Genomic DNA, 15,831 nt, shown 5'->3' on the forward strand with positions numbered 1-15,831 from the left:
ATTTTTCTTTTCCAGTTGAAGCTGGACAGCTTACCTGGTCACAATGTTTTCATTGATTTTGATTGGTTATCATGTGCCATGTGGTGAAATTTCATTGGCTGGTGGCATTTACTACTTGATTTTCATTGGTTCTTTAACTGTCCGATTTGACATGTCCGATTACAAGCTTCTAGTAATCGGACAGGTCAAATCGGACAGTTTTGGAGTTACATAGCAAAATTAAGCTATAAATATGGGCTGTTAAGAACCAATCATATTCAAGCATTTTGTTATTGACACAATTATAATAATAATAATAATAATAATAAGTATTAATTATTAATTTTAAAGCTGTAATTAATTCTGGTCTGATACTAATCATTTCTCCATTTGAAAGGAGCACAAATTTTAAATAATAACATAATCTTCAATTATTTGTCTGTAGTTTTACCAAATTAAACCTCCCCATTACAGTTAACATTGTGCCACAACTTACAGTGTAAATGAGATGTCTTCGCTTGCATTTCATATGGTATGAAATGAAAAAGCATCTCCTTTATAGCACAGCTTCTATTTTTATTAAAGAAGGACATTGTACATGTAGAGATGACGTACATGTAGCTTCACCGCTCACTATATAACCACATACAATCTACAATTCCCTGATTTGTTCTGATGAAGGGCTAACGCTCTAAACGTCAGCAATTGAATCTCTTTACGGTGGCCAGTTTCCCTTTACTTATCAACTCTGTTGATAAACCAACATTTGTTTCTACTCCCCACGGACGCAGCACCACTAGCCTGAGTATCAGGCCTTCCTAAGGGGAGTGGGGAAGAGGAGGGGGAGGGGGAGGGGATGGGGGAGAAGAGGAAAGGAAGGCCTGACACAAAACCTTTCAGAAGTTTGTGTTGAACGTCCGAATTTTGGACGTTGGCGCTGATTGGACGAAACACAAAAGGTTACGTCACACCGCCGGAAACAAAAATTATCATGATAGACTAAACAATGCAACTGTCGCATGTTTTGTATTTCCATTTCCATTTTTTATTTGCCCCAATCTTTATACAATACAATATCTTTATACAATATCTTTATACAAAGGTCATTTCTGTCATTTCTGGGTTTATACGAGTGCTGCGTTTATCGCCTGTTAAGCAACCGTCGTTCTTATACCCGTTGAGGCATTTTATTTGGGTTTGGTACGTTTGGCTTGTTCCAGTGCGTCCGGTGACAGTACAGCCTCTCTAGTTAGAATTTGAACTGTTTAATAATCTTTATCCGGCCGCCTATTTGTTTTTGTAGCTGAGATCTTGTGTTTCTTATCACGGCTATTTGTCTTGTGATTAGTTACGGCTGCGTTTTTGTCATCACTTCTTGCCATCCTGAACTGTGAGATTTGCATTTTCCTCCTGTAATGAAGCTGTATTTAGTCGCGAATTCTGCTCAGTGGTGCTCAACAGAAAATATTTTGTTTGGAGAGTCTTTTGCAATGGTGCTGTCTGTGTAACTTCAATTCATATCTCTCACAGCGGTCATCGCTTACATGACAGTTGCATGACCGGAAGTCATTTGGATTGCCTACTATTTACGGCGAAGCGTCATGCTCATTGAGGGGGCGGAATACTCGTCTCAATGCTTTTGTGTCAGGCTTTTCTTCCCTTTTCCCCTTCCCCTTCCTTCCCCCCCCCCCCCGAAAAGCCTGATACTCAGGCTACAGCACCACAGTCCCCTTAACTCATGTTTTAGTTTCACCACTAACCTGCCTCTGTAGACAAATTTGATTGGATCAACAGCTAGAATGGTGGCCTTCAGGTCATCACAGTTGTGTCTTCTCCCACTGACTTTGATGATGCCATCTACTGTACCACACACAAATACAAGCCCTCCCTTGGAACAAACAAACAAAAATCCCTAATCTTAATCTTGAGTTAAATTAAAATTCATATATTTGTACTGCTCCCAGTTGGCTTGACAGCTCAGTTGGTAGGGCACTACACTTGCATCACAATTTTTTAGGTCATGGGTTCGAATCCTGTTCAAGCCTGAATTTTTTTTTAGACTTTATGTTTGCAGCTGTTTAAATTGAATACATACATGCACCTGCAATGGTCTCTTATTTATTACAATGTAATAATTTCATCTGCACTTCAAATATATGAATTTTAAATAGCTCAGTTCCATCTCTTCACCTCAACGGGTATATCACAAAATTCACACAATGACCAGCTCTCAAACAACTGAGCTATCAAGCTCAGTTGTTTGAGCACTACACCAGCATCGCAGAGGTCATGGGTTCGAATCCATTCATGCCTAATTTTTTTTCAGCCTCTCTTTTTTAGCTGCTTATACAATGCGTACATAATTGCGGTGGTCACTGTCATCAGCAGTTCAAGTTGTAATGGGACACTGCCTGCATCATATGTAACGTAGGAACGGAGAGGAATACACGTGGGTTTGAGCATGGACCGACCTGGCACAATGTCATGCTTTCTACTTGTGTGGATTAAAAATGTATAAACGGCCTTTGAGACCTTTACTGTCAGTTTGGAATTGGACTACAGCTCTACAAGAGAAAATTTGATTTCACTAAAAAGATCAAACAACAGAGAATCTTACTGGTCCTAAGAATCCCAGTAAACCAGTCCTCACAAAGTCACTGAGTGGATACTGCTCAAATGGCGCTCCATCATCTAATGTTGGTTGAACCTAAAATAACGAGACCACAAAGACACCTAAGTTTCTTATTTCCCACATAATCTGATTCCTCAAAAGTAAATACTAAATGTACCCACAAAATGACTACAGATAGGCAGGGCTTAACATGTAAAATCTCGCTGATTCCTTATATTATAGTAAATATTCCTGAATCCCTTTGTTGGCAGCTGTAGTGTACATGAACCACTTCTTTGCAAATGTAAATTTATGCAATACAGTGCTCTCACTTGAGCTCTAGTTTTCTTCAACCACTGCCTATCTCAAAAAAAAAAATTGTTTCCCCATGTAATTATTTTATCTCTGGCTAGCATGGAATCTCACTTTGTAACAGTGTATACATGTACAAATAACAGACCCTCCCTTTTTCTGTGAATTATTTTTGTTTACTTGAGTGATTTGTAAACACCAAATTTATTTGTAACTATTTAATTTAGTATAGACATACCTACTTGCCTCGATAAGCTTTAGCTATTTGCGGGTAGATATATAACCAATTTGTAACTGTCTGTTTTAATAAAGTGTGTTGTTGTGAATGAACAGGTCTCGGTTAAGCTCTTGGTATATGGGCCACCAATATGTACAGCTGTAGACCTGAAATGCAACTTTTTACAAACAAGTTTACCTTGAATGTGTGATTCGTTTTGCCAGCTAGTCCCCAGTATGCACTCCCTGTGGCTCCACTTGAAATGCACAGTTCCCCAACCTCATCACTTTTACACAAGTACGGAGAACCATCCATCTTCACCACAGCTATCTTGGCTGCAAACAGTATAACAAAGGAAAACACTTTAATCTCACAAGAAAATTAGAATTCAGGAGCGAATAAGGTATTGAAAACAGTCCAGTGGAAGAAGATTCTAGCAAATAATGATGACGGTGTGTATTGCAACATTTACAGACTTTTCTCAAGAAAAAAAAATCCTATACATGTAAGTCAAACTACAGCATGCCAGCATGAGCAAAACGTAATTGAAATGATAATTCAGTTTTTTCATCTAGAATTACCCTTTAGGACAAATCACATTGTTCCAACAATTCCAGCCAGCAGATCAAGTGAAACCTACAGTAATAATTAAAGGAGCACCTTTCTATAGAACTTTCTATCCAGATAAATTTGTATTAATTTAAGAATGAGTCTCCCAGGCAGCTACATGTACTTTAAGCAAGAAAATGAAATAATTTTAGAGTAAAAATTCCAATTTTTAATACTAATACATGCATTTTAATCAGAATTACAAGAATTTAAACACCCCATTTATGAGGGCGTGGCCACGCCGTACCTCCTGGTAAGACTGTCCCACAATCCTGCAGAGTCAGTGACGTTAGGGATCCTTCTTTGTCGACACGTACCACTCCATGACTCAGACCAGATAATGACAGCACTCCACGACCAGTGGCAGTTGTGCCTGGCTTTCCAGGTCTATAAGATAGTAATTAACCCACTTAGCATTAATCACCAACTGTTTTCCAGGTTTTCCAAGAATTCAACAAACTAGCAAATAAAATTGGTTATAAATAAACAACCCACTTACATGTAAATGGCAAAAAAACAACACCCTTTTGGTATAAAATTAATAGTTAGAACACTAAAATTGTAATAGAATAAAATACACTACATGTAATGGCCAATGAAAAAATTTTCCAAAAAAAAATTATTTTGCTGCTAATGAATGTACAGACCTTGGCTTATTTTTGTTAATCACCATTTACCTTCTTAATGCAATTGTCATTGTCTCTGTTGAACTTGCACATGGGCACAGAGCCTTGGGCTTCAGACCTTTAGACTCAAAAGCACTGAGAAATGAGTCACAAGCTGACAGGGACCCTGGAAAGAAGATGAGATTGTGTAAAACACAAGTAGGAAGACATCTTTTTAACTACAGTATACAAGATCTTTGGAAATATAATTCTTTATGCAAATAGAGTTCTTGTTCCTCGTTGTTGCCCTCGTCCCCCAGGGGGGATACTCGGATATAAACGTGGGTCTGACATATTTTTTTGGGTCTAAAATTTTCAACTCCTGTATTTTTTTGGGTTCAAATTTCCGCTAGGCTAATGGTTACGATATGTAAACCACAAAAAAATATTTCCTCATTCTATGTTCCAGACCTGGTCAACCTTGACCACGAAACTTTGTTTCTTTTTCAGCAGGAAGGCAGTATGTATACTGTTCTTAAAATTGCATTTTTAGGGTATAAAAGTCATGTATTTTTTTAGGTCTAAAATTTCCAGTCTTGTATTTTTTTGGGGTGCAAAATATTAGGCTCCACCCCCCCCCCCCCCCCGTCGCGTTTATACCCTTGTATCCCCCCTGGGCCTCGTCCACTCTCATTTTGTAAGAGATGAATAAGGGGCAGTTCATAATTCAAATGGATTACTGGACAAGTAAATAGAAGCTTCAGATAAGACTACAATTTTAATTATAAAACTGCTCAGAAGTGAAAATTACCTCTCTAGCCTAGATAACATACTTAACCCAATAACTATAAAAATTCACAATCAACAATAATTGATGACAATCGACGATAATCTAAAACAATCAAAGGCAATTAAAAACACAACTTTTTTGGCCATCGATTGGTCGTCAATTTCCGATATCAATTGATATTTTTTTTTAATTGATTGAAAACATTACTTACAAATACAAAATAAAGCCTGCTAACTTATGAGATACATATATACAAGTTAAGTTACAAGATAATGCTTAAAGCTTAACCTGGTTACATGCTGACTTTCAGACACTATACAGAGTTAACACATACACACACTTACATATAAATACACACTGCACGTGAAGTTTGAAACTAAAATTATTATCAATTGATAACTATTGTTACCGATTGTCATTGATTATCAGTTTCAATAACTGATTACGCCAGGTCAGGAATAAACAGTCATGCTGATCACTAAAATCAATTAGCACTTACATGGATTTGCCCTATCAGCCAGTAACAACATTCTAATAGTGCCAAGGTTGATATCTTTGACATCTTTGCTGGCGTGTAATGACCAGTGAAGGTCCCTGGAGCTCACCATTGCACATGTAGCTGAAAAAAAAAATATAGAAAAAGAAGTTAAATTTAAGTAAAATGAGCATCCAATTAAGTTCAGGGTTCTTAATGTACAAATGTAAGTAGTGAAGTTTGTATAATGTTTAGATAACTATAGAAAGTACATTGTACTTCTTGACGCATTGTTGTGTTGCTCCTTTAGACAAGAAACTACACTGTCTCTTTCACCCAAGTGTATAAAATAATGGATACCAGTAATACATTGTATACTGCTGGGGTACCCTATCATGGACAATCATCCCATGGGGGGGGGGGGGGTGGGTAGCAATACTCCCAGCTACTTCATGTTACAGAAACCAGGTTAAGCTCCGGTCATGTGGACCATTTACCCTGTAGGCTTGACTGCATCTTCACTACCTTTTTCTACCATCATTCTAGCCAGTAACATAGTTTACTATGTTTCTTTGTCAAATTAATGGTTCATTAATACATACCTCTGTGTTTTGTTACCATCTGGAGCCACATCGCTGGTGAATTCTTCAGCACTGATGGCGGCACGTATATTACATGCATGCCATTCATTACACTCTAAAAATAAACAGAAAGGCTTCATTTATGTGCAGCTTTTCAGCCAGAATTATTGAAAAAAAAAATTGCTGCCCAAGAACAAGTTGTACTGTTGTGTACTGTAAGTTTCAAATTATTTTGAAACCAAGACAAATTGTATTCAGTCAGCATCGCTCCATTTACTTATTAAAGACCTGTCACTTTGATGCCAGTTTCAAGTTTTTCTGGGTATATTTTACCACTGGAGTTTGTTGACATTATGCTAATAAAGTCTATTTTTTTTGGATGACAACAAGTAATCCTCAAGTTTTGGTTGGTGTTCAAGTTGATGACGATGTTATTGGTCAGGATTGATTTTCAGGGCATAAGGGGTCGACTTATATACACCAGAAAATATTGTAACTTCAGCACATGATTAGTACAGACTTGACACAGCTCTTCCACATTAATTGTTTATTAATTTAGTACATTGAATATCTCAACTGCTATATATACTTACAGTTAAAATTGAATGCCATAATCCTACTTCTCGTTTTGGATCAAGAACACTTATCATTATTTCACCTTGACAAACAAGAAAGGTCAAAATATTAACAATGAAGGTCCGAGAACTTCACCACGTGTCACTTCTCCAGACATTTTTAAGAAACTGTTAAAAAAACTATTAAGCCAAACTTTGCTGATACTCAGACTTAACAGTAACATGATCACATTTTAATCCTTTAAAACATGTGAGCAAGCAATTTCTCTACATTAAGTGTAGTTCACTAATGAAAACTCAGGTTGCTTTCACATCTTAGCTGACTAAGGTTTCACCAAACAGGTTCCCCCCCCCCCCCCCCCGCCTCCACTCCCCGACAGGTGTATGTCAAAGAAACTAAAACCTCAAGAGTGGAACAATTATATTTTCCATTAACCATTCTTTTCACAGTGTAAAATATTTAAACAATTTTGTGGTCAGAAAAATCAACAAAATTAATTTGCTCATTAAACCCTAGCACTCCTAACAGGTGCAGGATTTCAAGATAACTTCAAAGCAAACATAACAGATTTGCAACAATCAACTGAAAGCTTGGCTGAAAATGTAAATGGTTAATAATTTTATATAAAAATTTATACCTTCAGTGTAGGAACATGCTTGACTAAGGACTTGGGTATGAAGATTCATACTCATCCGCGTAACAGTAACACCCATCACTGCACCATCCTTACCAACTGTGGACTGACAACAAAGATGCAGAATCGTTAGGGTAGCATCATAATCATGATAATTACTACTGTACATGACTTGTATTTCATGTGGTGGCATGCATGGCAACCATAGGGATGAGAGGCGGGGTGGGGGGCAGAGGAAGGAGGGGGTGGCAATGGGGTTCTTCTTTAGGATAGGATAGGATAGGATAGGATAGGATAGGATAGGATAGGATAGGATAGGATAACTTTATTTATACACGGTTTTTCCATCAGCTACTTAGATTATCATTATCAACTAACTATCTATCTACCTAACTAGGATTATAAAAGTTAAAAATAATAAACCAAAGCTAAACAATACAGTAAATACTGCTTTTCTTGGAGGCCATGTTTAAAAATCTTACTTATAACTGTGGCGTCTCAATTTAGTCTTAAAATCATTCAAGGAGGTTGCTTGCCGTAATTCTATTGGCAAACTGTTCCACAACTGAGCTCCACTGTATGAGAAACTTTTCTTTAAATAATCAGTGCGCGGTTGTGGAAGTAGCGTGTTTTCAGTATTCCTTAAATGATAAGAATTCAAATTATCCCGAAAAACAAAGTTTGATCTTAAATATTGAGAGTTATTACAGTACCGCTCGAAACTATGGGACAATTTGCAGCGAATTTGCCTCGGTCGATTCGCGGTTTTGATCTGCGGTTTCACCCAGGCAAAACCTCGTCTAACCGCAATAAAAACCTCGGTTTCACCTAGGTTTTTTTCGAATGACTTGAGCCGCGGTGAAAGGCAGGATGCGGTTGGGTTTGAATAGGCTATTGTTCGCTTTGTTTTCATGTTCTTCGAGGACAATAAGCGAACTGTCGGGTTTTAGGTGTGATAAATTTCACAGAAGCGCACTCGCTCTCAAGGGAAATAATCAAAGCGCTCTGTGAGCGAACTCGTGAATTGAACTGGTAAATGTAATAATATATCGGATTATGCCAAAAATTATTTGCTTAACGTGCAAAACAATTCATTAAACTTCACTCGCACAATTCCTTTCGATACGCGAAGCAACGCAAAGGTCAGTGAAAGCTCGAATGCTAGTCGACGAAAGAAGAGAGCGCTTCCAGGTCTTTTTGAAGAAATTACAATGGAACTAGTTGGGCATAAGTGAAAAGGCACTACTACTCCCGTTGTGGCTGAATAACAAACTGCAAGCGTCCAGGTTTGCTACCAAGGATCGCCGTAAATTAACTTACTATAATTTTTTTTCCGCGTTGTGTTGTTGCAGAATGAAACTTGATACACGTGAAGGAATTTGGTTGTCTAGCACGTGACTGAAATCTTCCCGGTGTTTTCATCATGGCACGGTCCTTTCTACGTCCAAACGACGGCTTCTCTCAACGTTTTAAAACATCGGAAGGGGCTTTTCACTTTTGCTAAAGTTGCTGCTTTCGTTTTATCCAAAGTAAATATTAATAGAAATACGTTAAGTGTTGCGGTAATTTTCCGCGTTTGTGTTTGCTCCAAGTGAATCGATCTTATCGCTCACACTCAATACCGAATCAAATCTATTACGAAGTTTTAGTTTTTCGAATCCGGATTCCATTGGCAATACATTTGGAGGGATTTTCACTTTGTTTTTCTCCGCGTCCGTACTGAAATCCGATTGCATATTTAGAATTCAGCGTCGCTATTTCGATTGAACTTTGTTGCGCACTTAACATCAGTAGGAAGGGTTATCAGGAGGTTTATCAAACGAATAGAATATCTTTCTTGACTGTGTGGCGTAAACAGCAAGAATTAAACTGAAACTATGTCTTTTGCTCTGTGATTATTGCCTGTAGCGTGACAAAAACTGAACATGTCCCAAATGCAGAAAAAAAAAACTTTCGTCAGTGACTGCCAAACGAATTGTTATCGGTCGTTCGGTTTCCGATTCGGTGAGTCTTTACCAATTGTGTGAGGGCTTCTTTTGGATGAAAGGTGAGATAATGTTTGACAATACCCTGACAATAGTAATTAGTCATTATTGTATTTTTACCGAGGCATTGCCGCGTCTAATTCCCCGCGGCTTTCGGTTGCTTTCGTCTTTGCCGCGGTTGCGGTTTTCGTCCCACCACGGTGAATTCGCGGCAATCACGTTCGGCAAAGACGAGGTTTTACCGCGTGCAAATGGTCCCGTAGTTTCAAGCGGTACTGTAGACTGAGAGGAAGTTATTAGAGAGACATAAAATTACATAATTTAACATGTACTGTATGGCAAACAGTAAATGGCAGAAATGACCATGTGACCATGTTTATCCTGCATTTGCCCTTTGCTGTTTTCATTTTCTTAGCAAAATTCAGTAGTTTTGTACATGTATTAACATCAAAGGCCAGAATTATTTAATTTGCACTATTCTCATCTACAGTATGTACCAATTTTTTCTCAAGAAAACGCTAATGTAAATCTCATGTTAGCCATAAAATTAATGTGATTGTACATGTAAATCTCTCTATTATTTGCCACTTTCCCTTAAAATTGACTTCTTGAGGAAGGTGTTGGGGGTAGGGTGTCTATTGTGGAAATTGTAAGCAATTTCAATTTTAAGGCAAAAATGTCACCTGCCGGGGTGTCTCTTGAACAAAACCCTTCAATTATTCTATGTATTTCTACATTGTATCAACACTTGTAGCATAGTTATCTACTGTACCAGATCACAGCTGACATACCTTTGAGTAATCATTTGAGTTCAATACACCATAGTTTGTGTAACTACTGTATGCAAAGCATATCCCCACAGTAGCACATGTACATGCAGTTATTTCAATTCATCATAAGCCTCAATTAAGGTACATGTACATTATTATATTTGTATTTTTGTAGCAAACCTCAATGTATGCAGGTGAACTTCTGTCCAAGTTGGAAGGTGGTTGCCAATCTTTTGGGTGTCTGTTGAGATTTGCTGTTACAAACCACTGTAACTTGGGCCAGCCTAGTGTGAGAAAAAAATTAAAAAAAAAAAAAAGGAAAATGAATGTTTTGGTAATGTATTTAAACACCACACATATATCACATAGTCTCATCGCAGTTTACAAATCTTCTCTGGGGTGAGATCGGATGTCAACATGTAAAGGCACCACTGGCAGCTGCTATCAGTCCATATCTTGATCTCACCCACCCACCCAACCCGCAGATGAATGTGACAGACTAATGAAATCAGAGATAGAGATAGACTACCACACAAGGGACAATGTCCCCTATATAAAATTATACTCTTTTCAAACAGTGTGTGGGTTCTTTTGCATCCCACAGATTATAGTTTATAGTTTAGTTTTGATGGATTGTAGATTATAGATTATAGTTTAGTTTTGATGGTGCAATGCCTAAGTACACCTGTACTGCATTGTAAAGACTTTTAAGAATGTTTCTTGGACTCGTTTGCTTGGACATGTACAAAGAAGGGTGCAAATTACTAGTTGTACAAGTGTAAAGTCTGCTTTATTAAATTAGCCCCAGATTTACACACTACTCCTTTGCGTGTACCTTTGAATGTACAAACATGCCCTGTGTCATCTTTAGGCAGACTTTTTAAACAAGCGTCTGATGTGAGTGCCCAGGATACTCCACAGCTACCAAGAAGAAATCCAATTTGCTGACAGCCGGGGTACTGTAAAAAAAGCCTTGTAAATTACATGTATAATTGTTCAGACTGAAATTCTGTCAGCAAAAAAAGAAAGAAAGAAATTAAAATATCTCCAGAGTTCAGGATGGCATTTCTGAAACTTTCTTTCAAACCAACACATGCATAAAAATGTATTAGTTACTACAGTGTAATTAAGGACAGTGCCTACTAATACGGAAGTATTTTGGTACAGTTTATGACTACAGGTGTAGATCTTAGCAAGGGCTATGGAAATCCAAAAAGAAAATTGGGGGTAACCATGCATTTTCAGAGATAATTTAGCAACAATTATTCCAAAAAGCAGTAAAATACAAAGCAATGTATGGCACTTTTTTTTTCTTCAAAATATAAGCTTTATTATCACTGAGAAATGCATGGTTATACATTTCCCCCAATTTTCTTTGTGGATACCAAAAGCACTTGCTAAGTTCCGCTTTTCACGAGATGCGTAGTAGGCGGCACTGTCCTTAAACAATGCTGTAAAGTTAAATGATTTATCTCTCACTGTAATAAATATAGTGAGGACATACTTACATCTTTACTTGCAGGTGGTTCAATGGGTACAGGAATTATTCCAGCAATAAGACAACCATAGAAACTTGTCATAAAATTGATGGGATCATCGACTTGATAAACTAAGGCAACCTGCAGACAAACACATGAGGCACAGGTTTAAAAATCCATGTACACTTCCAGTACATTACAATTATAATTATATCAAGATTATTGCGTTTGACATACGTACAAATAAAGAAAGAACGCACTCCCAAATACGTGGGACACGTATCTGGCACCCCTCGCAGATTTTGCAGCTCGGTGGATGACATCATCACCAACTTGGCAAAGGAGAGAGAGCCTGGGATCAAGATCATCACACACACTCTCTAATCTTTGATTATTACTAGACAAGTATTAATTTATCACTTAAATTACAACAACTCACTCTGTCTCCTGTCATGATTGAAGTTCCCTCTTTATGGCTGCCAACCTTATTTAGTAAAGCATATGCCAGCTTCATTGATCTTGACAAAAGTTTACCTACAGAATTGGAATGAAAACAAAAACAAACTTAGTCTACTACAGCCACTAAATCAAGACTGTTCAAGTACATGTAGAAACTCTATTTTACTGTGACAGTCCCAAGTTTGGCAAATATGCATTGGCCCATTACAGTACATGCATTGAATCGGTACCTACAAATTCATACATACTGTGTATAATGTGATGTGTTGTTACAAAATACACTGTATGCATGTATTAATTTTTCAATGAAACTTGGCCTGTGAGACTTTTCTGGAACTGAAAAAATCACCCAGTGTACATACAGAGAACCAATTGGAATCAAACAATGTGTTACAGACATGACCAACAATGTAACACTACACATAAGCACCTGATGAATCCTTTATCAATTTTTGGAGTGAAGACTTACCATATGTAAGGGTGACATTAGTTTTACCATGGCTGTCCACAACAGAAAAGCAGGAAACCTTTGCAGACTTGGAAGCAAACCTACTAACTGATTCTTCTAAATTTTTTGGCAGCTCCTCTGCAACCTAAAATGGATTTAAGAAGATAGCTGACAAGTCCGATCTTGCCCTGCAACTCAAAGTGTAATTTCTGAGTTACTACAGGTATGTTTGTGAGCCAAATGAAATGCCTGTTTTTGCATTTTGCTTCAACTACATACAGCACATACATTTATATATGCATATGTACAGCACTTCACATGACGACAAGTGTGACATTGAACTTTAGTGAATAAGAGAATAATTTTACATGATGAGAGAAATTGACTCATGTAATCACCTCCAAGGCCTCTCCAGTGACTGGTCTTAACGTTTGTCCCTCAGGCCGTGGGGCATTTGGATCAGGTTTGGTGGCTACAATGAAACAAGTGTACATAACACATAAGATCAGTTCTATTCTTTTAATTATCAACAAAATAATGTAAAAGAATTTATTTAACTGAAATTAATTAATTTAATCAATAACACTCAAATTTAATCCAATTACACTGTTAGTAGCTAACCCTTTGATTGCCGAGGATGTACAGTGTATGTATGTACACTGTACATGTACATCCTTAAACGCTGCATTCAAAGGCTTAGGATGTACATTATATATATTTCACGATTTGGACTGCTTTCTTATTCTTGGGTTTACCCCGATTTCTCCTGCGGTCATTTCAAAGTTATCTGAGAAACAGCAATCTGCTTACCAAGAGTTTAGTGGTGATTGCTAGGGTTCCACTTCAATTGGCATTCAAAGGGTTACAGTAAGTAGGCACTCTGCCAGCTGTGTTTCAGACCAATGACAGTAATTGTAAAAGGGTGTCAGGTAACCAACTATCACCTGATCTCAGTGCAATATGCTGGCACGACATATGGATGCTCAAATCTTGGCAGTATTTTTATGCATTTTATCCCTTCCCCCTCTGGTTATCATTGCAAATTAAACTTAAAATATTACTTTGTGCAGCTCATGGCTGGGTACAGGTTGAGAGTAGTTACAAGTCTTGAGGACTAGTCCATCTAGAGGATGGCTAGCCACAGGTACCCAGGCACCCTTTGTCTGGACATACAACTGTAATGTAAAACAAGCGTGCCAAATTGTTACCTTCAATGAGCTCATCATCATCTTCCGTGTAAAACTGTTCTAATGGTTTTCGCTTAGGTCTCTGCAAAATTCATGAAATAAGGCATTTATAATGACACTTAAAATACCTCAGTATGAATCTGAACAAGTGTACTGTTTACTGTCAAGGCAGGAAGGGTGGGGAGAAAAGAAGGGCAAGAGGAGAGGAGAGAAAAGAGTAATAGTACGAGTAGAGTATGACAGCCCTGGAGGGATGAAAGAAGAGCCGAGAGGAGGAAGGGAGGAAAGCAGAAGAATGGTAAGGGGGTGGAGGGAGGGGTGAAAAAGGGGAGGGTGAATAAAGAGATGGAAAGTTGGAGGAAGGAGGAAGGAGATGAATGGAGGAGGGTGAAATGTGGAGAAGGAAGGGAGGAAAACTGGATAAAGAAGGGTAAGAGAGTGGGGAGGGAGGAGAGAGGCAATGAAGAGGAGGGGTAACTATAGAGAAAGGGCAGGGAGGAATGAGAAGAACAAGGCTGCGGTGCATTGTAAAGGAAGGCTGAGAGGGGTGGATGGAATGAAATACATGGGCGGAGGGAGGGACAGAAGGAAGCAAAAATGATCAATCTGGATTTGCTAGAAACTTTTAAGTCAAAAACCCTTCATACAGCTGTACATTAATTTTGGTTTAACTCTAATGCAGTGTTCAAATGTAATCCTGTCAAAATAGAATAGATTGATACCCATGCAACCATGAACAGAGAAACCAGTGAAGTGGATTGAAATTCACCAATCACAGACAAACAATGACTTTGCACCCAGGCTAAGCTACAGGTGAAACTGTTGACATCTACAAAAACTCAACTTGGTGTGAAAGGGGAGTGTGTGAAAGAATATGGAAACCCGCACTACAGTGTAACTGTAGACTTCAATCATGACAGGAGACAGAGTGAGTTGTTGTAATTTAAGTGATAAATTAATACTTTAAAAACAAAATTATAATTATTATACAAAATATTCATTCTTTTAATTTATACTATACTAAAAGTATGTAACTGGCTTTGAAAGATACAGTGAAAAGAACAAGAAATTCACAAGAAAACACTGAAACTTGTATTTTTAATCAGAATAAAGTTGTACTGTACATGTATGTTATGACTTGCCTTTAATGTGTTTAGAAGTTGTTGAATTTTGGTTGATACTCGACTGCTTGCCACTGCAAAAGACAGGAAAGCAAACAATTATTTTTTTTTTCTTAATTTAAGTACAGTACCACTGTAACCACAATGGCATGGAAGCAAAATGGGTAAGTACACTGAATCCTACAGCACTCAAAAACTTATTGATACATGTAATTCATAAGCCCATTGACCTATCAAATGGTATCAGTGACTTGATATTGATAAACCTCCTCCTTATTAGAAGACGACCGGTTTTATCAGCTGATAAAACACTCCTCATTAGTATGCTGTGTTTTTCTCGTATAAATTTCCAACATTCACAAAAGCATCATTGTTATGAGCTCTTTTGACCCATGCTTTTCCAGGAATGTTTTTGAAGCCGTTCAAAAAAACTTACAGCACATGTTTTATCAGGTCTAAAACCACGAGGCGTACCTTGTGGTTTTAAATCCTGATAAAACACTCCTGCTCGTTTTTTAAACATAAGTTCAAACTACTGTACATGTATTTGCAGGGGTTTCATTAACATTTTGAACAGGTGGCCAAAAGGTTAAAGTACACCTGGGCAGGATAGTTAACTTGGATAAGTTCTTTTATGGAAAAAGTCAGATGAGATGTTAAAAGCAGCTGGGCAAAGTCATGTTCACAGATGGTCAACATGCCCAGTGCTTGGCCCTTAATGAAACTCCTGATTTGTACAGTTTTGTCAATTACATACAGTACTGCAATAATAATATTTATACTAGTTACACTAAAGGACAAGATCCATGGAAATAGATTTCAACAGGGAAAAAATGACCACCGGTTTTACAATGTACAGTGTAAGTCCTGTCAATATTAAATTTCCATTCCAGAAAAAGGAATGTACAGTGTTTGTACAAATTCAAATGACTGTTTGATGACAACATCCAATATTTTATTACCCAATAGTCCAGTTTCGAATTCACAAAGACCG

At 37.7% G+C, this 15,831-nt stretch overlaps 1 protein-coding gene across 2 annotated transcripts in view; it reads right to left on the reverse strand.

Moving 5' to 3' along the window:
• The window catches only part of LOC146469820 (disco-interacting protein 2 homolog A-like), a 48,434-nt gene that overhangs the window by 16,450 nt on the left and 16,153 nt on the right, over window positions 1-15,831 (reverse strand). For both annotated transcript variants that reach the window (XM_085122794.1, XM_085122795.1), the window contains exons 7-23: window positions 14,859-14,911; window positions 13,738-13,798; window positions 12,928-13,001; window positions 12,551-12,674; window positions 12,062-12,156; window positions 11,653-11,763; window positions 10,980-11,103; window positions 10,325-10,428; window positions 7,393-7,495; window positions 6,773-6,837; window positions 6,201-6,294; window positions 5,623-5,742; window positions 4,406-4,520; window positions 3,976-4,115; window positions 3,318-3,454; window positions 2,597-2,686; window positions 1,740-1,867 (exon numbers count right to left, since the gene is read on the reverse strand). In XM_085122794.1, the coding sequence (XP_084978920.1) occupies window positions 1,740-1,867; window positions 2,597-2,686; window positions 3,318-3,454; window positions 3,976-4,115; window positions 4,406-4,520; window positions 5,623-5,742; window positions 6,201-6,294; window positions 6,773-6,837; window positions 7,393-7,495; window positions 10,325-10,428; window positions 10,980-11,103; window positions 11,653-11,763; window positions 12,062-12,156; window positions 12,551-12,674; window positions 12,928-13,001; window positions 13,738-13,798; window positions 14,859-14,911 (1,738 nt within the window). The remainder of the gene's footprint in view (window positions 1-1,739; window positions 1,868-2,596; window positions 2,687-3,317; window positions 3,455-3,975; window positions 4,116-4,405; window positions 4,521-5,622; window positions 5,743-6,200; window positions 6,295-6,772; window positions 6,838-7,392; window positions 7,496-10,324; window positions 10,429-10,979; window positions 11,104-11,652; window positions 11,764-12,061; window positions 12,157-12,550; window positions 12,675-12,927; window positions 13,002-13,737; window positions 13,799-14,858; window positions 14,912-15,831) is intronic.

This window comes from Pavona decussata, unplaced genomic scaffold, assembly GCF_977016875.1.
Source record: "Pavona decussata unplaced genomic scaffold, jaPavDecu1.1 SCAFFOLD_116, whole genome shotgun sequence".
In the NCBI taxonomy this organism is placed as follows: Eukaryota; Metazoa; Cnidaria; class Anthozoa; order Scleractinia; family Agariciidae; genus Pavona; species Pavona decussata.